We start from the raw sequence: 27,031 nt of genomic DNA, 5'->3' as shown, positions 1-27,031 counted from the left end.
TTCCAGCAATTCCACTTTTTGTTTGATGGACATCGAAACATACTTTCGTTTTGTAGATTGTTTGGGAGCTCCAGCATTGAAAATTCTATTTGATATAATCGAAAGTTCAAGTTTACTTTTATAGTATTGCTCTTACAGTCTGCAAAAAATAATAAGTCGGATCCAATTTGAAAATTAAGGAACAACACAATCATCAACATTAAGTGAAATAGATAATTAGATAATTTTAGCTTATTCCGTCCGTTATACATAAAACGCACACGCGAAAACGTATTCTGCACTTGCGCACACGTAAAAGGTCTTACGCGCACGCTTAATCGCCTATCTGCGTGTGTCAACGCGGCGCATGCGCAGAAAGTTTTTAGCTTTGAGGTCCGGATTATGGGTGTCTGAAAAGCCAGTATCTTGTAAATGGGTGTTGCGCATCAAACGAAATAATGTTTACAAAACTAGATTGGTTGCTCATGGCTTTGAACAGAAGCCAGGCATTGATTACTTTGAGACCTTTGCTCCTGTAATTAGTACATCATCACTTCGACTTGTGCTGGCTATCATTGTTCAAAAGAATCTTGAAATCTATGCATTAGATGTAAAGACTGCATTTCTGAATGGTGATCCCCAAGAAACAATCTACATGGAATAACCAATGGGCTACAGTGACAACAGTAGTCGTGTGTGCAAGCTTCTTAACAGTCTTTATGGACTTAAGCAAGCACCGAGGCAGTGGTTCAAGAGATTTACTGATTTTATAATTCAGTTAAACTTCCAACAACTTAACTGTGAAGCATGTACTTTTGTGAGAACTAAACAGAGTGAAATATTTATTGTGCTGTATGTGGATGACTTGCTAATTGCTGGTTCTAATGATTCAGAGGTGAGAATTGTGATTGAATCACTTAGAAATGAATTTGAGATGTCCAAGGCTGAAGTTGCAAATGAATTTCTAGGAATAAGTTTTGAATATTCACAGAACAAACTTACTTTAGGCCAAAAGTCTTATGTTGAAAAATTGTTAAATAGATTTAGAATGTTAGATTGTAAGCCATCTGATACTCCTCTAGTGCCTAAGTCAACTTCATCAAATTATGTGAGTGGTGAAAGATTTCATGGCCCTTATTGTGAACTTGTAGGTGCTTTGCTGTACGTATCTATGACAACTCGTCCTGATATTCTGTTTTCTGTGAGCTGTCTGAGTCAGATACAAGAACAACCCACTAACAGTGCTTGAGCTGGTCTGAAGCAAATTCTTCGATATTTAAAAGGGACATCTGAACTGAAATTATTATTTTGTAAATCTAATAGTGTTGATATTATGATAAATGTTTATGTTGATGCTGATTGGGGGTCAGATGCAAATGATAGAAAATCTATTTCAGGGTACATTATTTTCTTTAATGATTGTTCTGTAACTTGGTCTGTTAAAAAGCAAACATCTATTGCTCTGTCGTCTACTGAGGCTGAAATTTTGACTTTAGCAAAAGCTATTCAAGACCTAACTGTATTTTATAATGTATCTAAAGAAATTTTAGGAGTCAACAATATTAAAGTTTCAGTTTATGCGGATAATCAGTCTGTAATTAAAGCAATATTAAATGAAAGTAATTATGCTAGACTAAAACATTTGGACATTAAATTAAAGTGTATTAGGGATATTGTAAAATTGTATTATATAAATCTTGTATATGTTTCTAGTGAAAATCAGTTAGCTGATTTGTTTACAAATTGCTTGCCTAAACCAAAATTATGTTCAGGGGCGTAGCTAGAGGGGGGCATCTGTTCTCGGGCGCAGAATCCAAGGGGTGCCAAACTGATGCTACGACATTTTAGAATTAAATGTTTTCCATCCTTGGCAAGCAGTAGGGGGTGCGAAATCTTCAGTTGTCGCTGGGCGCTGAAAACCCTAGCTACGACTCTGATTATGTTATTTAAGAGATAAATGTAAAATAACATGTGATTAAGGGAGGATGTCGAGAATAATCACATGTACTCCCTGTTTCTGATTTAATGTCATGTATTTTAACCGTAACTGTTTTATACTTTTGCTTAGGTTTATCTGGCAACAGTCGTAGTACTTTTTGGTCATGGTGTGATATGTAGAAATGTGCTGTTCCATGTGCATGAAATTCCATCATTTAATAAAGCCTTTACTTAATTATCATCGGCCTCTGATTCACCTTTTTTTAAATCGTTACAAAATACTAGTTTAATTTTTAAATCCTTTTTTGATATCCTATGGATTTAACAATTTGGAAATTGCCCATGACGAAAAGTCGGCAATAGAATTTTGGGTAAAGTGCAGAATTACCCACTGCTTGACACGTTTTTAAGAAATGCTCACACTCGGTATCCATGTGCATATCGACCTATTTTCACTTTAAAAAAAATCCTAGAATTGCACAAAAATGGCACTGCGCACGACCTTGGCTTTATCTATGTACAGATCGACCTATTTTTACTTAAAAAGTAAAAGAAAATTGAAAAATATCCAATTGTTTTTACCTTTGTAAAAAGCAGCAAACAAATAAGTGAGCAATTCTGCACTTTACCAAGAATATTTTCAAAGAAAAGGCATCATTCATTATAGAAAATTACATTTGAACAACCAACGAGATTAAATTATGTTTTAGCGATAAGTCAGTAGCGAAATAGAGATGCAGCCATCCATTCAGTTATGTTTAGCAATTTTTTTATAAATTATAATAATGATCTGAAATAGTTAATTACTCTTATGCTTCCATTTGGTCATGTTTAGCCTTTTTTGTATAAATTATAATAATAAAAAAGTATTATATGAAATTAACCTTTTATCTAAATTAAAACATCAATCTTAGATACAGTCAAAAGTCATTAATCCGGACTCATCGGGACTTCGGCGATTCCGGATTATAGATCATCAGTTTAAATCTGGTAAGATGGCATGCAGAAATTACAAAATTAAAAATATGAAACCGTAATTTATGAAATAAAGAACAATTATGATCTAAAGGATATCAAAATTTACAAAAAGAAAAAGCTTAATATTTGTTTACTTTATTAAACATTTCTTTCAATGTAAGTTGTTTAAGTTGCTTTGTTTCATGTGATAATACTTTCTCTTTAATTCTATTAAACAGACATAATTTCTTGTTTAGTTATAAAGTTCCGCTGTTCAAGTCCTATAATTGCTGTGTCGAGAATACCGACTAATTTGTCAATCGAAATGTTTTCGTTTTCAATAACCTCTCTGTCACTTTCTTCACTATCGGAAGCGAATTATAATGACGAGGAACTTGATTTAAATCATATCAAAGACGGAGTACATCGAGATGAAATACTACATTTAGTAAGGACTTATAAGCCAAATAAAATAAAAGCATCTGCCCTGAAGATAAAGATAGTGCTGACAGATCAACTTCCAATTGATAGCGTGCCTGCCGCGGCGTTAAAGATAAACAAAGTTTAGATAAACAAACGTTAAAATTTAGATAAACAAAGGATATGCCTTTATCCATTTTTTGAAGCAATTCCACTTTTTGTTTAATGAACTTCGAAATATACTTTCGCTTTGTAAATCCTTTACATATTAGTAAATATATATCAGAAATTCTATTTGACATAATCGAAAGTTCAAGCTTACTTTTATAAAACTACTCTAACAGTTTGCAAAAAATAATAAGCCTGATCCAATTCAAAGATTAAGGAACGACGTAATCTGCAACATTAACTGAAATAGATAATTAGATAATTTTAGCTTAGCTTAAACCGTCCGTTATACATTAAATGCGCACTCGTAAACGTATTTTGTGCACGCGCACAAACATATTTGCAGCCGTAAAGGTCTTACGCGCATGCGCAGAATGTTTGTAGCTTTGAGGTCCGGATTATAGATCATTCCGGATTAAGGGTGTCCGAATTAACGACTTTTGACTGTATTTACTATTATACTTCCTTTCTTGCCGCAGTTATTAGGGTTGCCGCAATTATTTTTGGCAGCATTGGCATCAACAATAGTTTGGTGACTTTTTATCACCCTCGAAACCGAATAGTACCAAAATATGTAATTAAATTCGTGAATACTGAAGTTTTTCTGAGCATACTTTCACAAACATATTTGGTTAACCACTTTTCAGCTCAGTAAATTTCACAAAACCGCTCAAAACTGGTATGCTTTTTTAATTACAGAATTTGAAAGAAAATTTTATTTTTAGATGAATTATGTCAAATAATCATTCATATGCTAGAAATAAAGAATAAATATACGCAGATAAGAATTAGTTGCCCCTGTAGTGTTGGCTTTTTTTGCGTACAGATAAGTATGAGTAGTAAGCTTACTTTACATAAAACGACCATGTAATGTTGTTTTTTTTTTAGCACGTGCAGCTAGTAATAAATATTCTACAAAGCTTTACATTTCATATTTATTTAAGCTTTAAAAAAAAAAGCTGTTTCATATACTTATATATATATAAGATTATAAAAGTTTATTAATTTGTAATAAAACTTTAATAAGTGAAACCTTCAGCAAATGCAACATAATATGTCTGTCAGAAAGCAGATGTTCCATTGTGGATCCAGTAGCAAAAATAAATTAAAACATATAAAATTGTTTTTACAATGCTATCAAGAAGAAGAAAAAATAAACTGAAATGCAGGATAGCTAAAAGTTAGGAACAGGCTATTCCCCCTCCCCTTAACCCAAAATAAATAAATAAAAGGTTGCCTGTATGATGCATGGGCAAAACTATTAAGTGTTTAGCACATCAAAGTTTGACTACTGTGTGTAGGAGTTCAAATAGTAGACAACTGGAGTTATGCACAATGCAGCCTTTGTATAACTTAGTATGACAGTCTAAACATCAATACTTACAAGAAATAGGCTGTATATCCATGTCCAGAATTCTCAATTCAGTTAAAAATGAGTTTTGAGAATTGTCAAGGAAGCATAAAATATAGATTTTTATGCTTTCTTGAATCTGTTCAAAATTTTTAGCAGATTTCATTGGTTGCCATGCTAAAACATCATGTCACTCAGAGTTGTCACAAGGAGATGCATACGATTCAGAAAATATTGAAATTGCAATAATCTCTCTTTTTGTAATGAAGTTTATATTGGGATATATGTTACTAATATCTAAAGCTTTAATGTTAGAGTTTCTTAAGATTTGAACGTTATAATTTCAAACCTTTTAAAATTTCTTGCAATCTAAGGATTCAAATGTCCTATCCTTACAAAAAGAAAAATATAACTGGTATTCTGGTTTGCATCTAATCAGTCCTTTAAATCTAAATTTGATCTCTTGTATTTTAGTCTTCATTTAATTATGTGGGAAAAAGTAAACTGCTGTGTTTTTCTTAAAGGAAGGCCTGAAAAGTTAGCAGCATGTTTTAAAATAATTTTGCTTTCTTCAGTAGCATTTTCTATGCAGCTAGTACTGCCCAGTTTCTTATGTTCTCTCCAAATGAGTGCATGTAGTAGTAAAAAGAAAAAAAAGGGGGGTAATAATTTTTCAAATAAATACTTTATTCTTCACTCATAAAAAGTTGATTATAATGTCCTTTTCAATTAAGTTCATGGTTACCAAAATTAGTCATTAATTGTAAATAGACAGCGATCAGTGTGGGAAAGAAATAAAAATTATATATTTATATTTGCATATAAACATGTTAACTTTACTAAAAATGCAAAATTTTCATTTATTTACTTCCATTTGAAATCTGTTTAAGTACTTTTAAAACGATTACTGACTTGTGGTTCTTGAAAAATACAGTTGTAACTCTTCAACTTTCTCGAATTCTAAAATGTGGCTCCTGCTGCCATAAAATTTAACTGTGCTTGCAATAAATATTGTTAAGAAAATTTTGAATTTTTATTTTCTTCATCTTACAAATTACTGGCCACACAGCAAAAATTTCTGAAAACTGATAGTTTTGACCTGGGTTCAAATTCAGGCAAATGGGCTGCCTGTATGTGTGTTTTCATGGTTTTCCCTCATGTGTAATATATATGAGCCACTTTTCCTTAGAAAGTCCTCCATGAAGGTACTCTTCTCTTAGACAGACAGTCCTAGCATGCTTTGCCATGGTAAACTAAATCAAACCTTTTATATCATTAGGATTTTTGAAGTAGGAAACATGAAAAATGAGCAGTGCTCTCACTAGGACTTGAACCTGGACCTCTCAAATATGCACAGAAAAATAAATTCAGTGATGAATTTATCAGAGAATTGAGGCGTTTTGTGATATTTTGTGCTGCTGTACACCACAAAGGTATGCAGAAAGGAGAGAGAAAATACCTTATAATCTTGTAAAAATTTACTACATTTAAAATAAATAAATAAATAAATAAAATTTAAAAAACTGCAGTTTTTATTCATCAGATGTCTTTAAATTTTAAAAATTCAAATTTTTTTAAAGTGTATATTAACATCTTCAGCACTGAAAAAATGCCTCTCAGAGTGATAAAAATAATTTAAATATATATGGTATACCTAATTGAATTTATCTGACATATAGGCTAAACTTTTAACCAATTATATATATTACTATATTAAGTAAATTTTTTATTTTTAATTTTAAAAAAAATGTGGGCCTAACATGACTTCCTTGTGTAGAAGATCAAATTTTACACATTTTTTGCTGCATTTCATTTAAACTTATTTCCTTGAATTTAATTAGAGATATATTTCTCAGTCGATTCAGTTTTCACTTTGTGGCAAAGCAAAAATATATAAAAACTCAAAACATCTTAATTAAAAATTGTAAAATACAGAAAAACATAAAACACCAAATACAGTTAAAATAGTTAAAAAAATTACAATTAAATTTATAATTTCTGCTCTAAAGCAAACAATTGGACCAGCAGTTAAGAAGGCATATTTTTCAATGCACAAAGCTGAAAGTTTACTTTTGGTTCCACTTGGCAAAAAGACATTGAAGGTGCAGAAACTGACTTCATTCCGTATTCTACTGAGCTTCAAATGTAAACAAATGGCAGTTCGTTAGGCTTAACTTGCCACTTAGTTTTAATTTGTTGATAACTCTACAACAGTTGCATGCAGATTAACTGAAGGCTTAAAAACAATATAATTCATTCACTTTTCAAGAAAAAAATGCACTATTTACCAACATGTAAAAATAAAAAAAAACTAAGCTCACCAAGCAAGGTAACAGGGTAGGAATATATATATATTTATATATGATTGGTACAGCCGATTGGAACGAAAAAGAGAGGTGCTTAACTACATGTTATAGCAGTCCTATATACAAAATTTCAACATCCTACGGCTACTCATTCTTGAATTACGCAAGATGCATATAATATGTGCATATAGACATAAAGAAAAAAAATCTCTCCTGAATCTATTTTAAATCTATTTTAACAATCCTTTTTGGCAAAAACATTGCTTTATTCTGTCCGTAGGTACAGATGTCACATGGAAACATCTTTCAAATGGTTTCGAGAGGCTGAAATGGATATTTTCATTGAAATATGATACTTGAAATTTTTTACAATTACAATACTTCGTACAAGGAAGTAAAAAGGATTCTAATCTCTATGATCTTGCATCTAAATTTTTGATTCTGATGCAGTGTATTCTATTTTGTTAGCTTTTGTAATTTCTCGTATTTGCAAAATGCTAGTCAAAAACTGTTGAAAAAATTGAAATCTTAGAAATTTAAACAGAATGTTATGCATTATTTTTTATATGAAATGTACAGTTTAGAAAGTTGGGACTCAAATGCTTTATATAATTTCAGATGTTAATCAAGCATCTATACCTATAGAGTTCTTCCAAGCAAAAGCAGTCTTTCCATTTAATAAGGACAGAGAAGGGAATCCAATCAGTAGGTATTTTAGATTTGTTATATTGTTAAATACTATGAGTATAAATTAGAGCATTAATTTTTCATTCAGATTCCAGAAATTAATATATATATATATTGTAAAAAGGAACTTGCTGATATATATATATATATATATATATATATATATATATATATTTTATGTACTCTAACTTTATATAATAGTTTCCTTGTGCATTATACTATTTTTAACTTTTTTAATCTTAGTCTTGTATAAGATTATATATACTTACCTTAATGGTCCTGAGATTTGACCTTCTTATTTTTATGGAATAGGTTTCTTATATTTTTATCTTAGATTGAAAAGGTTTGAGTAAGTATTTTGTGCTTTGTTTTTTTCCTGTTTTAAAATATTTTGGATGACCAGGGGAATTTCAACATTCAGGTATTTGTAATCTAATGAAGAACTAAAATGGTAAATATGTGCCATGATTTGAAGTTTACTTTTTTTGTAATACTGAATTTATTTATTAAATTCAAGATATTAATTTTTTGAATCTATTCATCTGTCTTCAAATAGTTCTTAAAAAAATCATATCACATATGTGAAAACTGCAGTACTTGAGCTTCACAATCAGGTGGCAATTAACACATGTTTTAGAGGAAGAAGAATATGTGAAGTGACATGATTCAGAACAGCATATTTCATGTTGTAGTGCAAAAGGAGTTAAAACGACTGTTGACCAATTAGTACAATGTTGCATATTAAGCTTAGACTGCTAGAGCAAATAAGCTGTTATCGTCACCTGCAATTTAGAAATAAGAACTCTGTCAGGAAGAATAAGATAAGTCTAGATCATGTTCTTTGTTTTTTATTATAATGTTAACATTGTACACCATGTATTTGAGCAGCAAGGTTTATTGTTAATGTTAAATACTATATGTATCATGAACAAATGCTTGTGCATTTGGGCTACAAAATCAAAAGCAAATTAGATGAATTTTGTGCCATAACAGTGCTCCCAGTGACAGGGCCATGTCTGTGGATACTTGTCATTGTATCAGTCTTATCATTTTGGGTAACTTGAACTGTCTTAGAACATTGATATCATATATCCATCTTGATAAGAGAAAAATAAGGAACTATTTATTGAAGATATAGATCCCTCTCATGCCATATTTATGGAATTATGTTTTCAGACAATTCAAGCTGTCTGAGGTGACACTGTAGTCGGTTTACAGCAGGTATCAAAAGAAGCATTCTGCCTAGTGCTCCAGGAATGGTAGGGGCACCACAGTAAGAGTCGTCTTCCAACTGACATTATTTTAAAAGGAATGAGGAAATAATTTTTTGTATTTTAAATAAAACTTCACTACAAGCATTTTCCAGGAAAGTTTTGAACATGGAAGTATGCTTCATTTTAATGTTAGATACTAAAATAATTAAATATTTAAACTGTTTATTATTCCTTTTTTTAAATAAATGTAATTTTTACTACACATAATTTCTGTTTTTAGTTATGATTTTGGTCAGATATCACAGAAAAGTTCCTGAATTTATCAGAGAGTTGAGGCGTTTTGTGATATATTGGGTGGAGTTAATGGAAGAACAAACAAAAGGTGGCCAAATGACTGTTATTATGAGTTGTGCTGGAGCTGGTTTAAGTAATCTAGTAAGAAAATTTGCATTACTTCTATATATTGCTTCCAGTGATTAAATAATTATTTTCATTGTTTTTAAAGAGCAGATACTTAAAAAACGTGGCAGAAATATGCAATGTTTGAAGAGGATACAAAGTTAAAGAAGCTTTCTTTATTGCTAATTTGCTTTTATTGTTATTATAGTTTGCATATGTATTCATAAATTTTGAATTTAGATAGTCAGATAAAGTTTAAGTATTATATTATTAAGCATTAAATTTTGCATTATATATAATAAAATGGTAATTAACTTTTATACATGATTAGAAAATCCCCATTCTAATTTAAATTATTAAAGATAATATTCTTACAAGTATGCAATAAGTATTCTGTCAGCAGTCAATTCATACATTCTGATAGAGCTGCAAGCAAAAATGTAGCCGTATACTGCATAGAAACTTAATTTTAAAACTTTTTTGTATAGCTATATGAACAGGGTTCGTACGGTCCTTAAGAGTCCTTAAAAGTCCTTCGGTTTTTTGGAATCAATTTTTGGTCCTTTAAAGTCCTTAATTTTGGCCAAAATCTGCAGAAGGTCCATAATTTTAATCATCTGAAATTTCTGTCTGTTTTTTACGACTGCCATTTTGAGTGTTAATTAGCATTTTGGATTAATATTTTTGGCGATTCGCTGACTTATATGTTACCTTTTGAAGGGGTGAATGGGTTCATGGGTTATATTTTGTTCCTATTTCTAATATAAATGGTAGGATACTCAAGTTTCAGAGCAAGGCATTTGCTTTTGATGATGTGAATTCTTTTATTAAACAGTTCTAAATTTGGCGATTTTAAGATCAGTTTCCATAGAAAAATTTTAATTCCCAGATCTGAATTTTTTTGACCTTTTTTTTTTTTTTTTTTTTTTTTGTAAACTTTGTAACATTGATAAATTTTATTAAAATAATGGTAATACAGTCAAAAGTCGTTAATCCGGACTCGTCGGGACTTCGGCGATTCTGGATTATAGATCATCAGTTTAAATCTTGTAAGATGGCATGCAGAAATTATAAAATTAAAAATATGAAACCGTAATTTATGAAATAAAGAACAATTATGATCTAAAGGGTATCAAAATTTACAAAAAAAAAAAAAAAAAAAGCTTAATATTTATTTGTTTACTTTATTAAACATTTCTTTCAATGTAAGTTGTTTAAGTTGCTTCGTTTTATGTGATAATACTTTCTCTTTAATTCTATAAACAGACATAATTTCTTGTTCAGTTACGAAGTTCCGCTGTTCAAGTCCCGTAATTGCTGTGTCGAGAATACCGACTAACTTGTCAATCGAAATTTTTTCGTTTTCACTAACCTCTCTGTCTCCTTCTTCATGTCTTTATCCATTTTTTCCAGCAATTCCACTTTTTGTTTGATGGACATCGAAACATACTTTCGTTTTGTAGATCGTTTGGGAGCTCCAGCATCGAAAATTCTATTTGATATAATCGAAAGTTCAAGTTTACTTTTATAGTATTGCTCTTACAGTCTGCAAAAAATAATAAGTCGGATCCAATTCGAAAATTAAGGAACAACACAATCATCAACATTAAGTGAAATAGATAATTAGATAATTTTAGCTTATTCCGTCCGTTACTCATAAAACGCACGCGCGAAAACGTATTCTGCACTTGCGCACACGTAAAAGGTCTTACGCGCACACCCGCGGCGCATGCGCAGAAAGTTTTTAGCTTTGAGGTCCGGATTATAGATCATTCCGGATTATGGGTGTCTGAATTAACGACTTTTGACTGTATATTGAAATTATATTTAAAATATGACATTAAAATAAAACATTATAAAGTTCTATTTTGGCAACTTATTATACATTATTTTGAATCTGAAAAATAAACAAGGTATAATGCTAGAAAGTACAATTTACCAAACAAATCTTAGCAAAAACAAAATTAGCTATGCAATTAATTAAAAATGTCTCCTTAATTTTTCATAGTAAGAGTTTTTTCCATGTAATTGTCTCAGAATATTTAGGATTCTCAGACAATGCATCAGTTTTCTCTATTAACATTTTTATCTTCCCTTTATTTTCTCTACTTTTCACTAGACACATATGGAAAATATCAAAAATGCTTCAAATCTTATCACATGGACAGGCGTGGGATAAAAAATAAAAGGAATTTTTATTAAAAAGAAATTGAAAACTTACAGTTTAAAAGATTCATCTAATATGTTTTAATGCATCATGCATGGAACATTTTCCCACCTAATGCAATCTCTGTGGATCCTAAATTCTTCTGTGTAATGCCTTTCTAAATTTTGCTTCCAATGCCTGCTCTAAATTCTAAAAGTTTTGCCATTTCTAGAATTTGTTGCTCGGTGTGTCACTAAATTCTAAAAATTCTGTTACACCAGCTCTGTAACCGGCCCTTACCATATATATTTCATATTTTTCTGAATGTTCATATTACTAAAGAAATAAAATTAGCAGTTTTTTCTATACATTATAAATGCATTTTTTTTTTTTAATAACAGAAATCTTTATTTAAATCCGAAAATTCTAAAATGGAAAGGAATCATGTTGAAAAAAGAAACTGAATGCATAAAGAAAATTATTCTTCAAAGATATGTACAGTTATTATTATGTAAATTATCCTGTTGTTTATGATTTCAGGGTTTATGTTCTTTACTATAATTTTCCATTTCTGTTTCCTTATATGATAGTTATTGAGCCAGCTTAAATTAAAATTAAATTGCATAGTCTTTGACCACTAAGCCCGCATGCATCATGATGATCTCTTTCTATACACAATGAATGACCACTAGTCCACATTTTTAGTTTGAATTTGACTGTTCCTGTTTAATTATATCACCATGAGCTGTAATTGATTTTGTTAGCATCAGAACATGCCTTTATGTTTGTTCTTTTTAAATAAGAGGCTTATTTAAACCTTTGCCTGACATTGTAGTTACTTTCAGACATAATTTGCTTCACGTGTCTCAGGGGGTTTTGGACTATTTAACTTTTACCAGATCAAATTACCCTCATAGGTATGTTGTGGAGAGGTTGACAAGTTAGGACAGGGTTCATAGCGGTCCTTATAAGTGCTTATAAGTCCTTATATTTGAAAATAAAATATAAAGCCCTTATAGGTGCTTACTTTTTTTAAAGCCCCCCCCTTTTTTAGTGCTTATTTTTTGCTTTTTGTGCTTTTTTTTAATGAGCGCGCTATTTTTCCCCGTACCAAAGCCGAAACTAAATAAACAACTTTTTTTCCTAATGTGGAATGTCAGATGGTGAATCATATTCCCAGAAATAGCTTTTTCCCCTTTCTCTGCATTAACATAACCTTTGGTGTGCACAAAGAGTACAGACAGGTGCCTGTCGTTCTATTGGTCAAAGAATTGCAAAAGCAGTAGAAAATTCTGGTACATTCGGCATTCTTTTCATCCCACCCAAATACTACGCACGTTTGAATTTCTATCAAGATCTTAATAATTTGCATTCTCGTTCCGCGTGGTCAGTTCATATTCATGTTTATTATGATCGTTAAGCTTAAATTATGAACATATGTATGAATGTTTATAATAACATAGTTGCAGTAACTGCTGAATCCAGTCTGGATTGAATAGGACTAAAAGTTCTGCGGTCTACCAACTCAAGCGAAGAATGATTCTATTCCGGAAATTTAACGCCGTCTGTTGAAAATCAGAATGAAAAACACCCCAGTTATTTAGTTCCTTATTCTCCCAATACCAGCAGCTGTTGATTCCAATTGCGTAATATCAAATAGGGAGGAATTATGACGCACGTATTGTGCAATAATGTTTGCGATATTTTGCAGAGATAATTAATTTTTTTGTTCTGTCCAAGATTTGTTTATGAACACTTAAAAGAGTTTTACTGTGCTTGCTAAGCAGAATATTTTTCAGTTTCATTGGTTTATTTTTATATGATGCACATATTGAAATGTCAAAAGCATTTATTGAGCGGAAAAATTCTAAAGAGTGGCTACAGTCAACTCCCCTTTCCGCTCCTCTTTTGCAAGTTACGCTCGACTGTCTGAATATTCGCCAATTTCCAAGTATGCGGGTTAGTTAAGCTTTTACTGTTAAAGGATGACCGCGTGAAGCAAATTTCTGTCTTCTGATTTCAGAAATGTTCCTCTTCTTTACGTAAATTACTTTGCTTGCAATATCTGTTAAGGAAAAACTGATATATAATGAAAATTTAGAAAATGTTCAGAATTTATATTTAAATTATTTAAATATCAATATGAGTGGAAAAGTAAATTGTATTTATTATTAGGTTCCAAGCAAATACAATAAATATGCCTTATTATTATTTATTTTCTCTATTTTGAACTGAAATTTCTTCATTAAATCTTGTAATATAGTTTAGTTCTGCATAGTTTTTTTTTTTTTTTTTTTCCCTCTCATTGTAAACTGGTTCTGTAAATTGAACTGTTATTTAAAATTTAAAAAAAAAAAGTAATTATTTTCCATAGTTGAGGTAATGCTTATTCTCTCCTAATAAATACTGCATTTCTCATATTTTAAATTACAAGTCTAATTTTTAAGGTTAAGCAGGTGTGTATAATGTAATTAAACAGGTGCTTATTTTTTTAACTAAAATGTGGTTATGAACCCTGTTAGGAGATAAAGCACCCAAAAACTAGTGAGAACACTAGGTTTGTATATTGAGACAAATTTCTGATTGTTAGAAAAGATGCTTAACTCTTTCGCATCGAAAACGCCTAAGACACCCGGCCATTCAGGCATCGGCAGGTCGCCCGACCGCCTCGTTCGTCTTCTACTTGATGCTTTCCCCCATCCCGGAGTATATGCTTCATTGGTTTCGCGAACTGTTAAATGACATGTCAATCATTTCTTTTGAAGCAACTGAAGTAGCTCTTTTATTTGAATGCAGGTGGGCTCCTCTTTGATTAGCCTCAACGCTCCCAGGGTAGGTGACTCGAGTCTAGATTGCTTGTTTTACTCCTTTCTCACGTTATGAAAACGTCTTGCTCTTATTTTGTAGTTTCATCTCAAAATGATCAGAAGACGTAAGATATTAACGCAAGAAGAAATAAATGCAATATTATTTGAAGAAACAGACGAATCTGATAACGCTGAATCTGATGAAGATGATGGACATTCAAAACATATGTTGATAGATAACGGAAAGGATGAAATTGAATGCAATTATAATTTAGAACACGACAAAAATTTAGGCTCTTCATATGATACCTTCGAATCAGACTGGAGAAATGACATAAATAACGAGGACATAAAATTGGAACATTTCTCTTCGTCACCTGGACCGTCTCATGATTTGCCAACTGGATCATCTGCTTTAGATTATTTAAAATTACTTCTGCCTGATGAATACTGCGAAGTAATTAGACAGAATACAAATAAATACGCAGAGTTTTGTGCAAAAAAAGTGGTATTGAAGATAAAAGCTGGAAGCCTATACTCTCCGTAAATGAGATTTGAGCTTTTATAACTGTTTTTTTCATAATGAGCATTATGCGTTTGCCTAGAATAAATGATTATTGGTCTCAGAATCCTATACTCGGCAACGAAGTGATAAAGAAATTAATGTGCAGAGATAGATTTTTAAAACTTAAACATTATTTTCATATCTCTAACAGAGAGAAAGAGGTAAAGGGAAATGATGAAAACTTTCAGTTTTTGCAAAAATTAGAGCCTGTTATTTCTAAGATAAAAGCGCGGTTTTCAGATTGTTTTAAGCCGTATAAACATCTTTTGGTTGATGAAGCTATGGTAAAATTCAAAGGGCATTTAGGAATTGTGCAGTATATGCCTTTAAAACCAGATAAGTGTGGGCTTAAAATTTGGATGTTATGCACATCTCATTTAGGTTACACTGTAAATTTTGAATTGTATGCTGGAAAACGAGATAAAATTGTGAGGTCAGGCAAAGGATTGGGATACGATGTTGTTACACATTTGATAAAACCCTTAACAAGCAAGGGACATGAACTCTATTTTGACCGATTTTTTACCAGCGTTCAGCTGATGGTTGATTCATTGAAGTACAAATTTTATTCTTGCAGAACTGTTATGCCGAACAGAAAGCACTTGCCACATGAAATTAAAACATTAAAATTGAAAATCCCAAATGAAAGTCAGACTTTTCAAAATGAAAAATTTCCGAATTTGTTGTGCACATCTTGGGTAGATAAAAAGCAAATTTTTATGCTATCAACTAATACAAAAAATGAACTGTGTCATGTGAACAGAAGAAAAGGAGCAGACAAAATTGAAATTCTTTGCCCACGTTCATTCGCAGTATATAATACGCACATGGAAGGAGTAGATTTGGCGGATCAGAGACATAAATATTATACAGTTGCCAGAAAATCATCCAAATGGTGGTTGTATATATTTTGGTTCCTTCTGGATATTACCATCAATAATGCTTATATAATTCAGCATACGACAAATTATCCTCAACAAAAACGGTCAAAAACTTTGTATGATTTCAAGCTGGAACTCGTACAAGAATTAGCAAATGTGTATTCATATAGAAAGCGCACTTCAGCGTCATTTGAACCCACTACTAGTCATTTTCATAAACGAAGAAAAATTGAAGGGCGTAAAAGAACGTGCGTTAAATGTCGAAAGCAAAGAAATAAAACATCAGCAAACAATTCTATTCAAAGCACATGGGAATGTGAAATCTGCAAAATGTGCCTTTGTAAAGGCTGCTTTGATGAATAGACATCCCAGTTTCTCTTGCTATATAAAAAAGGCCCTTTTCAGGGCCAGCAAATAATGCAAAAGGAAAGCTTTTGTTTGCTTTCTAAACTTAAAGAGAAATTATATGATTTCATATGAAAATAATATAAAATGTAAAAAGAAATGAATTTTTCTACCTTTGTGCATTATTTAAATATTCCTTCATATGAAGAAAAATAAGTTTAATGAATTATTTAACTGTTCTTTCTTTAATCTCTTTTAATCTTTTTGTATCCTACACTTGAAATTTCAAGAAAGTATGAGGGTTATTTTATTTTTAATAATCATAAGTGTTCCTGATAATGCATAACTAAAATTATAATGTTAAAACCATTTAAAATGTCCCGGATAAAGTATATATTTCTTCTGAAACACGAGTTTTAAAACCATCAAATATATACAGCTAATAATTATTTTTCAATATAAGAGTAAAGGTTTACTTTCCTTCTGAGATTGTATTAATTCATAAACAATTGATTGAAATCTGTATAAATTTATTAAAGGCATGTTAATAAATGCTTATTGCTAATCCTGTAAATGGATGCAAATTATATGAAGGGATTTCAATAATAAGAGAAAAGAGAGAGGGTTTCTATAGCTCTTATTTTGAAATAAATTTGCTGAATGAAAGTGTTTTTGTATTTACTAGCAGAAAACTGCAGAAATATTAGAAATAATTTTCATGCTGGATGGCTGTAAAATGTAACTGGTAATATTCAAGCTCTGTCAAACCACCATTTCTCAACTAAACTATTTGCCCTAAATATTTCTTTGTTCTTGCAGTGGCAATAGATAAAAAGGTACCAGACTTTTCTATTTATAAAAATTATTCGTAAGTTCTTTTATATAAGAATCAAGGAAAACATTATTAAATAAAATAAATTAAATCAATGTACACACACTGCCTTTACGTATTTTTGTTTATCATAAGAATCACTGCGCTTTAATTTATACAATGAAAAATCTTACTGACTCCATAAATATACATAATTGTTTCCTCTAAATATACACTATCGCATCTTAAAACCAGTTATTTTAAGCAATATAAAGTACTCAAATCATTAAAAATATTGAGGAGAAATATAGAAAGCTACTGATGCTCCCATTTGCAATCCTGTCCTAAGGGAAAACCCCTTCAAGAGATAAAGAGATAGTAATCAATTCACTTAAGTAGGTTATTGTTAACGCTGTAGCAGCCTACTAGACAGGAGTGGAGGAAAACCATTTCAGGAAAAACTCGTGTACATGGGCGTTCTCGATGTTTCAAGAAACCAGATTTGGCCTTCTCTCGATGTGAAAGAGGTAAAGAGAAGTAAATCAATATAAATTAGACAAAATATCTAAGAAAGCTTCAAATTAAAAAGACGCATAAATATTTTGTTAACCGTTGTTCTTGTTACAAAACATAAATGTTTTGTGGCTTTTAATGTGTAATTATCATAATATCATTTAAGAATCGATGTCATAAATTACATGCATTTTTAACTGTGCAATTTTATTAGATTGTGATGTTAATAGGGCTTTTTTAACAAATAGTGTTAAAAAATAAATAAAATTTAATAGTGGTCATGTAAATTCATAATGACTAAGGTTATCAAACTACCTAATTTAATTATTTATAACTAACAACATACTTTTAAAAATTATCTCTGCATATTAAAATGAGTTATTGGATTTCATTAATCCTTACTGTGGCCACAAGATGAAACACAAAAATGTAAAAATTCATGTAAAACTTATTCTTTGCAGCTAGTGAGACTTAAAATAATACAAAACAACTTATCACCTCTGGTGCTTTAATGGCTTATTGGAACCTTAATGTATTAACTGAGTTACAACCCCTGGAACTCTACACAAAACTGTAACACTAACCGCGTCAGACAGAGCCCAACTAACTTTCAAAACTTGCCAACCATGCCTACGTCAGGCCTTTCAAGTTTGTTCCAATCAGCAGGTCTCTCTGCAGGCAAAAAGCAGTGGTGACAACATCCAGTCTTTTGTTATGAATCATGCTGATTATGATCTTACTTCTCATTTCAGCCTAAGCTACTTGACATAAAATCTACCTGCTATTTACTAAACCTCTAGACTGAGCAAGTATGTGACAAAATGAGACATTTAAAAAAAATCAACATAAAGCTAAATTTCCTACGCCTGAGGATAACTGAAGAATTTGCATCCCTTTCTGTGTGCCAAGAATGGAAAACATTTCATTAAAAAATTCTGTAGCATCAATTTGGCATCCTTTGAATGCTGCGCCCGGGAACAGATGTCCCCCCTTGCCCCACCCTAGCTATGCCACTGAACGTAAATAAAATGTCACTTATCTTTTAAATATTTCCAACTGTTATGAGTGTAAAATATTTAATGCTACTTGATAAATTTCATAAAGTTTATTTTATTCTCAAACTATTTCTATTTTATTTTTAGGATGGTATTATAAATGTGAAGTTCAGGCATAGATAGTAATTTTAGTTGAATTTATTCAGTTCGCATTATCTCATAGGTCCTTAATTTTTTTCTTTAATGGTCCTTAAAAGTCCTTAATTTCCATGTGCAGAAAAGTGAACGAACCCTGTATGAAGTTTTTTTTTTTATTATTATTTATTCAATTTTCTGTGTTATATTTGTACTAACTCTTATTATTTTATCTTGTTTGTCTAGGATTTAGATCTTATCAAGTTTTTAATCACATTATTCAGGTCATATTATCCTCACAGCTTAGGTAAGTGCAAGTGGATATTTATCTTATGAATGTGTTGCATAATTGTAAATCGCCTAAATATTCATTTCCATAAATAAAAAGTAATGAACAGTTATTTCCTATTTGTAAGTGTATTTGAGCATGTGTCGCTTACTCATGTAGATAGATATCTTCAAATATAATTGAAAACTGCAGTGTTCATCCTTTACAGCAGCGTATACTTAACTACAGAATAATCTGTTTTGTTTGCTCAAATCATGACTCAAATTTTAAGCTCTAAATTTAAAAAAAAAAAAAAAGTGAATATTTTCATACAACCATCAAGATATGCAAATGTAGTAATGGTAAAATATTTTGTGTGGATTGCATTTTAAAAGTAGCAAAATTCAACCTTTGATTAATGTTCATTTTAAGCAAATCAAATATTTTAATAGAGAAAAGCATAGATCTTCAGTATTCAAGTAAAAAAGTAGTTTGTGCTGCAGGCCAAAAATGCTTCATATAAATGGGCCAAATAAAAAATAATTCTTTTTACAAAATTTATCTTTGATTTTATATTATGAATAATAAAAGTATGAGATGCTTTAATTAATTCGTAGAGGTAATGGTTTGTATTTTTGACATTGCAATTTGATTATCTGTTTTTGTTCTTTAAGTACCCATGCTTTTATTATTCATGATATAAAATCGTACATGAATTTTGTAAAGAGAACCATGGTGCAAACAATATAATTCTGGGAGTTCTAGTTTCTTCAATAAACAAAGATATGCGTGAAAAGCCTTTTCACCATTAAGATATCTAAATAAGTTTGAAACATCTAATGTCAAAAGAATCATTTTACCACATAGTATTGTTATCCACAATGGGTGTGTGAGCAAAATTTGAGCTCCTCGGGAAGTAGTTTAAAAGTCAGTGGCAAAGTTTTGATCGTAACATCAAATACCATGAATGAGTTATATAAAAAAAGGCAAGTAATTAAAAAAATATTCAAGAAAGTTGCAGTATTTTTTTTTATTAGTGTTGTTTTGAAAGAGGGTAAAAAGTTTGTTTTATAATCTTAGAAAACCTTATACAGTCAAATGTCGTTAATTCAAACACCCATAATCCGGACCTCAAAGCTACAAACTTTCTGCGCATGCGCATAATACGTTTACGCATGCACGTTTAATGTATAACGGACGGTATAAGCTAAGCTAAAATTATCTAATTCAGTTAATGTTGCAGATTGCGTTGTTCCTTAATCTTCGAATTGGATCTGGCTTATTATTTTTTGTAGACTGTTAGAACAATTTTATAAAAGTAAGCTTGAACTTTCGATTATGTCAAATAGAATTTCCGATATATATTTACTAATATGTAAAGGATCTACAAAGCAAAAATATCTTTTGAACTCCATTAAACAAAAAGCGGAATTGCTGCAAAAAATGGATAAAGGCATAATCCTTTGTTTATCTAACCATTCCGAAATCTGTTTATCAATTTCTCGCTGCTCTGCTGTGGGGTAGGTACGCCGCGGCGCGCAATGAATTGGAAGTTGATCTGTCAGCACTATCCTTATCTTCAGGGCAGATGTTTTTATTTTATTTGGCTTATAATTCCTTACTAAATGTAGTATTTCATCTCGATGTACTCCATCTTTGATATGATTTAAATCAAATTCCTCATCACTATAATTCACTTCCGATAGTGAAGAAAGTGACACAGAGGTTATTGAAAATGAAAAAATTTCGATTGACAAATTAGTCGGTATTCTCGACACAGCAATTATAGGACTTCAACAGCGGAACTTTGTAACTGAACAAGAAATTATGTCTGTTTATAGAATTAAAGAGAAAGTATTATCACATAAAACAAAGCAACTTAAACAACTTGCATTGAAAGAAATGTTTAATAATGTAAACAAATAAATATTAAGCTTTTTTTTTTGTAAATTTTGGTACCCTTTAGATCATAATTGTTCTTTATTTCATAAATTACGCTTTCATATTTTTAATTTTATAATTTCTGCATGCCATCTTACCAGATTTAAACTGATGATCTATAATCCGGAAAAATCGATAATCCGGAATCGCCGAGTCCGGATTAACGACTTTTGACTGTAATAAATACATTTTTAAATGTTAGAATTTTAAAGTTAATATAAAATGTATTACATATTGCGTTAAAATTAAGGAAATCAACTTTGAAAATGAAAGGCTCAGAAAAGTATATGTAACTTTTGAAATAGAACTTCCGTATTAAGTTTAATTCTTTGCAAAACTGTGTTTACAAATGATGCTGGAGGAAACAGTTACTTTACCTTCGATTTTATGCTGCAGCACATTATTTTAAATTTAAAATTTTTGCATTTTATATTTGTTAATCATTTTTCTTTTAAAAGAAGGTGAAGAGTTTGTTTTATAATGTAGAATTTCAAAACTTTATATCGGACTAGCAGCTTCGCTGCCAGCCTTCATCTGGCTTTTAAATGTACCGGAAAAATGGCTGAAGGGAACACCAAACATTAAATTTAAAAACTGCATAGAATTTTACTCTGCAGAACAACTTCATAAAAAAAGTTTTACGTATAACAAAATTACAAAGAAATAAGCAATATCCCTCAATAATACAAATATTAATTATCCTAAGCAATAAATTAACCAACTTCCCTTTCGAAAATCTTAAGAACTCAAATGGTATAAAGGAGGTTAAGAACTTTTTTCATAAAAAAATCTCTCAAAACTTTTCAATATCTTATAAACAGTGAAATGAGCAATAAATAACATAAAAGAACAAAAAAAAAAAAAAAAAAATCTTAAAAGCAAAGTATAATTAATGATATTTTATCTTATATTTTCAAGAGAAAAAAAATTAGGTGCTATTTTGGTAGACGGTTGCACAGACTTTTGGTGATTTACATTGGCGCAGTTTTTACAGTCATCAGCCGTCCTGAAAAATGCTTTTTTTACGTATTTTACGCATATAGTAAAGTAGTCAAAACTTTAAAAAAATTAATATCGTTCAAAATAATGGAGTAATTTTTTGTTGAAAACGTTGTTTTTTAAGATGGCTGGCAAATGTAAATAAATACATTTACTAAGAGTATAAAATGCTAAAGTAAGGTTAAATTATTACTTTCATATAATAGAATAAAAACACTGCTATAAAAACATTGTGCCAACATTTAATTGGATTAAAATATTACTTAAATTGAATATCAAATTAAAAACATCATACCAACATTTAAAAGAATTAAAATATTACTTAAATACTTTAAAGTAAGTTTTATAGGATTTAATTATTTAACATTAAAACATACATGGCAATAAATATCTCAGGAATTTTTGAAAACATTGTATTAATTTTTTAATAAAAGTTGAAGTATACAATTATAAAGTAAAAGAAAATTATGTACATTACATTTTTTAAAGTATTTTACGTGTCTTATATTGATAAGTACCACAAAAAGGGGGGAAAGGAATCTTTTAACGATCTTTATCTGTGATCCACGTCTCTCGGACTTCATTGAAGAAGCAATTAGCGAGGTTTTCTCGAAAAATTTAAAATAAATTTCCTCTGATGCTATTAACAATTTATAAATAAATCTTTGATTAGGAAAGCCAAGTTGGCCAAAATAAGGTCTCAAAGGGCAAATTTCTTATTCTGACACCAATAATTCTTGGTAATTACCAATAACAACATTCATCCTCGAAACGGACGTATCCATTCCATTTGAAATCTGAGGAATTTGAGATTAATAATTCGAAATTAAAAATCAAAGAGATGAATAATAAAATTTTAAAATGGCGTGGTAATGCACAAATATACAGTTACCAATCAAGGAGTTGATTTCATCACGCATAGAATTAAAATTATTTAAATAATCATTCATAATAAAATCATTTTTAAAACAAATGCAAAATTAAATTGTATTTTAATATTTAACAGCCATAAATAGTGTTTAAAACATTAGATTAAATTTATAGATATTAATAAAACCAATTACTTTGTAAGGTGACGTCATTGATTACATCATCGACAACATAAAATTATATAAAATTTTATTTCAAATAAAAATGCATAATTAAATTGATTTTTAATATTTAGAAGCCATAAGTAATATTTAAAACACTGAATTTATGCATAATAAAACGCATTATTTTTAAAATAAAATGACAACAAAGTATCGGTTACCATAAATAACTTATCCAGCAATGGGTTTACCATAAGCCGTATTACTTGTCAAAAAAAAATCGCCAAAATCCGTGCAACCATCTACCAAAGTAGCACTAAAATTTACAATGAAAAAAACTGTATCCCTTAATATAAATATTAATTCTCCTAATAAACAAAATTAACCAACTTTCCATTGAAGAAAAAAATGCAAAACATTTCAATATCTTAAGCAAAAAATAACATGAAAGAAACTCAAAAAACAAAAAATTCCGCGCACAATTTTGCTCTGCAGAACAACTTTATCAAAAACATCAATAAAATATTATTATATATATAAAAAAGTGACAATGAAATATATGCCAATCTTTTAAAAGCAGTGAAATAAGAAATCCAATGAAAAATTGTTGCCAAAACCATATTTCTAAAAGAATGAAGCTATTCAAAATGATGCGATTTCATCAAAAATCTATCAACAACAATAAGAAAGGAAAATTGTTGCCAAAATCACATTTTTAAAGATGTGAGAAGTGTACTCGGAAGCTTCATTTAAAAAATTTTTTAAAAATACAAAATATTATCATTTTTTTCAAAATTCTTTTTGCAAAAGCAGTCGCAAGGATAAAAGTTTAATGTGTCCAAAAATCAAAGAAAAATAAACTGTACATTTTTAAACATAAACTTAAATCTTAACTTAAATTTTAGAAAACATAAACTTAAATTTTAGAAAAAATCTCGTTGAAAAGGTGTTAAGCTGTGTTAAATAAATTCGTATATAATCAATTTATTGAAACACGGAATTTATTTTAATTTCGTAAAATAGCTAAGTGCCTACATTTCATGACGATATGAAAATGGAGTGCGTAGAGTAAAATCTCGCTTTCCTATAGCCCATTATGTTTCAAAATGACGCGATTTCATCACAAAACATAAAATAAAAAAATTTCTAATTCGAATTTCGAAAGAATCGCTTCAAGGTGCACTGGCTCTTGTGTAGATGCACCTATGTCGCAAATTTCGTAGCCGTCGGTCTATTAGCGTACGCACAGCTCAAACAAAAGACACACACACACAGACAGACTGTTTGTTTTATTATATGTAGAGATGCATTCTTAGGTATTGAAATTTTAGAATAGATGTCATATAGTTGAAGAAAACCTAGCAGTTTTCAAAAATTTACCAAAAATCTGAAATTGCATTAAAAATTTTGTATAAATTTCATTAAAAAATTCTTTTTATATTTATCTTAAAATTTAAACAAACAATAAATTTTCAAGATTTTTTAGTTTGTTTATTAAACAAAGATATATTTAAAAATTGTTTAAACGTTAAATTTATAAAATCTAAATTGATTTTGAAAAAATCGCTTTGTCATCCGCAAAGAATATGTGTGCAAAATATAAGGGACTTGTTGGATTTTTAAGGGAAACCGGCTCAAATTGAAATAAGTAATTATAGCTGACATATTTTGGTGAATATTTCAAGGAAATCTAATTCGCCAACTAATAAAATATTTTAGGCAAATTTAGCAAAATTATAATCAAGTGATTAAAGAACCAATAATTATTGCTTATAACAGATTTATTTATTTTTGCTTTCCTGTCATAAAATTCATGTTCTTTAATATGAAATTTTAATGCTGTTGGTTTTGCCGAGATATGAAATCTAAAGTTGGGTATTTAGAAAGTAAGGTCTAAAGAGTGGATTTTATTAATAAGAGATAAGACAACTTGGAAGTTTATCAGAGATAAATGAAACATTTGATTTTATTATGTTATATATATGTGTTAATTCACTGCAAATTGTTATTACATCAGTGTTCACTGGAAATGTTCTTATGCTTTTAGTTAGTTTCATTTTTGATATATTTTATATTTTCACCTTTAAGATATTAATAATTGCTGTTTAGAATTATGAAAGATATTTTAAGTATTATTTCATAGTACTGATTCAGTGCACAGCCATGATTTTTTTCATTGTGTGTTTTAAGTCTTGTTTGCCACTATGGTTCTGTTGCGCTGTGAATAAGCTTGTTGTGCTTTTGATTGAATAAGCTTGTTGTACTGCTAATTTCATGCCAAAAGTATGATGATAATAAACATTAAAAATGGATTAATAATTTGCTACATAAGTGTTTAATGTTTGTTTCAGCCCATATACTTATATATGAACTACCATGGATATTAAGTCGTAAGTATTTAAATTTTTATTCATAAATAATTTTTAATTGCTTTTATTTTAATATGCTAAAAACTGAATTTCTGTGCAAACTTGCTACTTATTTGCAAAATTGTATGGTGCTACTGTATGTAGCAAGTCTTGTTTGCCACTATTTCAACTAATTCGAGTTCCTGCTCTTGTGCAATATGGCCAATTGGCAATCCAGGCGACATCATATGGATGACTAAACTGAGTCCCATCATTGGTATTGTTCAGTTCAGTATAGTATTGTTCAGATCATCATTTCATGAGCTTGGAGAGCATTTCAAACAGCAGGAACACTTGTTTTAGTGTTCAGCAGTAGTCATCTACAAATAATAGCAGAGGACAACCAGTATATTGTCCTACTAGCAAGAAGACAGGTGACAGACTGCGGAAGATATGCAAAGCATGTCTAACATACAGTAGATGGACAAAGATATGGAAACACCTTGTTAAATGCATGTTTTAAAAGAAAAATTGATTTTAATGAAATATGTAGGTGGCGCTGGCGTTTTTGACTACTGACGCCACCTATACAACTTCGTAAATGTGCTAAACAGTTCAGTTGTTTGTCGGAGTACTGTTATGTGAGGTTGTCATTGCATTATGTCAGAGTTAACAGACTTCGAACGTGGGCAAATTGTTAGAGCACGTATGGTAGGTGCTTCTGTAAGCAAGGTAGCCGAGGTGTTTAGTGTTTCAAGAGGTACTGTATCAAAGATTTATTCTGCATATTTGAAAAGCGGAAAAACATCATCTGCTAAATCACAGCGCGGACGAAAGTGTGTCCTGAGTGATTGTGACAGACGATCATTAAGGGCAATTGTGACGAAAAATAAGAAGACCACAGCTGCAAAAGTTACTGCTGAAATGAATGTTGTGTTACCGAACCCTACGAGTACTAAAACAATTAGAAGGGAGCTTCATAAACAGGGAATTGCTGGCCATGCTGCAATTGAGAAGCCACTCATCAGTGATGCTAATGCCCGTAACAGAAAAAGGTGGTGTTTAAGTCATAAAGGCTTGGACTATAGAGCAGTGGAAGCGAGTAATATGGTCTGATGAGTCTTCTTTCACATTGTTTCCCACTTCTGGCCGAGTTTACGTCTGGAGGACGCCATCTCAAGCCTATAATACAGACTGCTTGTTGCCAAGAGTGAAACATGGCGGGGGTTCTGTTATGGTTTGGGCAGCCATATCGTGGTTCTCTGCTAGCCCCATGATAACTGTGTCAGGGCACATGACTGCCAAGACTTATGTGAACATTTTGGCCGATCAAGTTCATCCCATGGTACAAACTTTGTTCCCCGATGGTGATGGTATCTTCACACAGCTCACATTGTCCCCTGTTCACACAGCTCACATTGTCCAGGACTGGTTTTCTGAGCACGAGAATGAGTTGTCCCATCTCCCCTGGCCACCACAGTCACCAGACCTGAATATTATCGAACCTTTGTGGTCTACATTGGAACGGAAAGTGCGTTCTCGTTATCCACCACCAACATCGTTATCTGAACTTGCCACCGTTTTGCAGGAAGAATGGTATAATATTCCCTTGGCAAACATTTATCCATTCTGAGAAGACTGCAAGCTGTTTTGGATGCCAATGGGTTTCCTACACCATATTAAGCAAAGAAACATGTTTTTTTAAAGGTGTTTCCATATTTTTGTCCAACCCCTGTACTTACTGAACATACAATATCCCGCTTTACCATGACCAGGATGCTGTATAAACATGCTCCATATGCACAGTGACCAATATGGTGTGTGCCA

The 27,031-nt window shown here is 30.7% G+C and overlaps 1 protein-coding gene across 3 annotated transcripts in view; it reads left to right on the top strand.

The window, feature by feature from the left end:
* The window catches only part of LOC118197210 (motile sperm domain-containing protein 2-like), a 145,307-nt gene that overhangs the window by 69,229 nt on the left and 49,047 nt on the right, over window positions 1–27,031 (top strand). For all 3 annotated transcript variants that reach the window (XM_085815523.1, XM_085815525.1, XM_085815526.1), the window contains exons 3-6: window positions 7,738–7,824; window positions 9,301–9,455; window positions 18,864–18,924; window positions 25,208–25,246. In XM_085815523.1, the coding sequence (XP_085671649.1) occupies window positions 7,738–7,824; window positions 9,301–9,455; window positions 18,864–18,924; window positions 25,208–25,246 (342 nt within the window). The remainder of the gene's footprint in view (window positions 1–7,737; window positions 7,825–9,300; window positions 9,456–18,863; window positions 18,925–25,207; window positions 25,247–27,031) is intronic.

The sequence above is a fragment of the Stegodyphus dumicola genome, chromosome 4 (genome assembly GCF_044657685.1).
Source record: "Stegodyphus dumicola isolate Sdum_Otavi_A_Nest chromosome 4, ASM4465768v1".
Classification (NCBI taxonomy): domain Eukaryota; kingdom Metazoa; phylum Arthropoda; class Arachnida; order Araneae; family Eresidae; genus Stegodyphus; species Stegodyphus dumicola.
The sequence above is the reverse complement of the archived record's forward strand: the minus strand, read 5'-3'. Positions and strand labels throughout refer to the sequence as shown.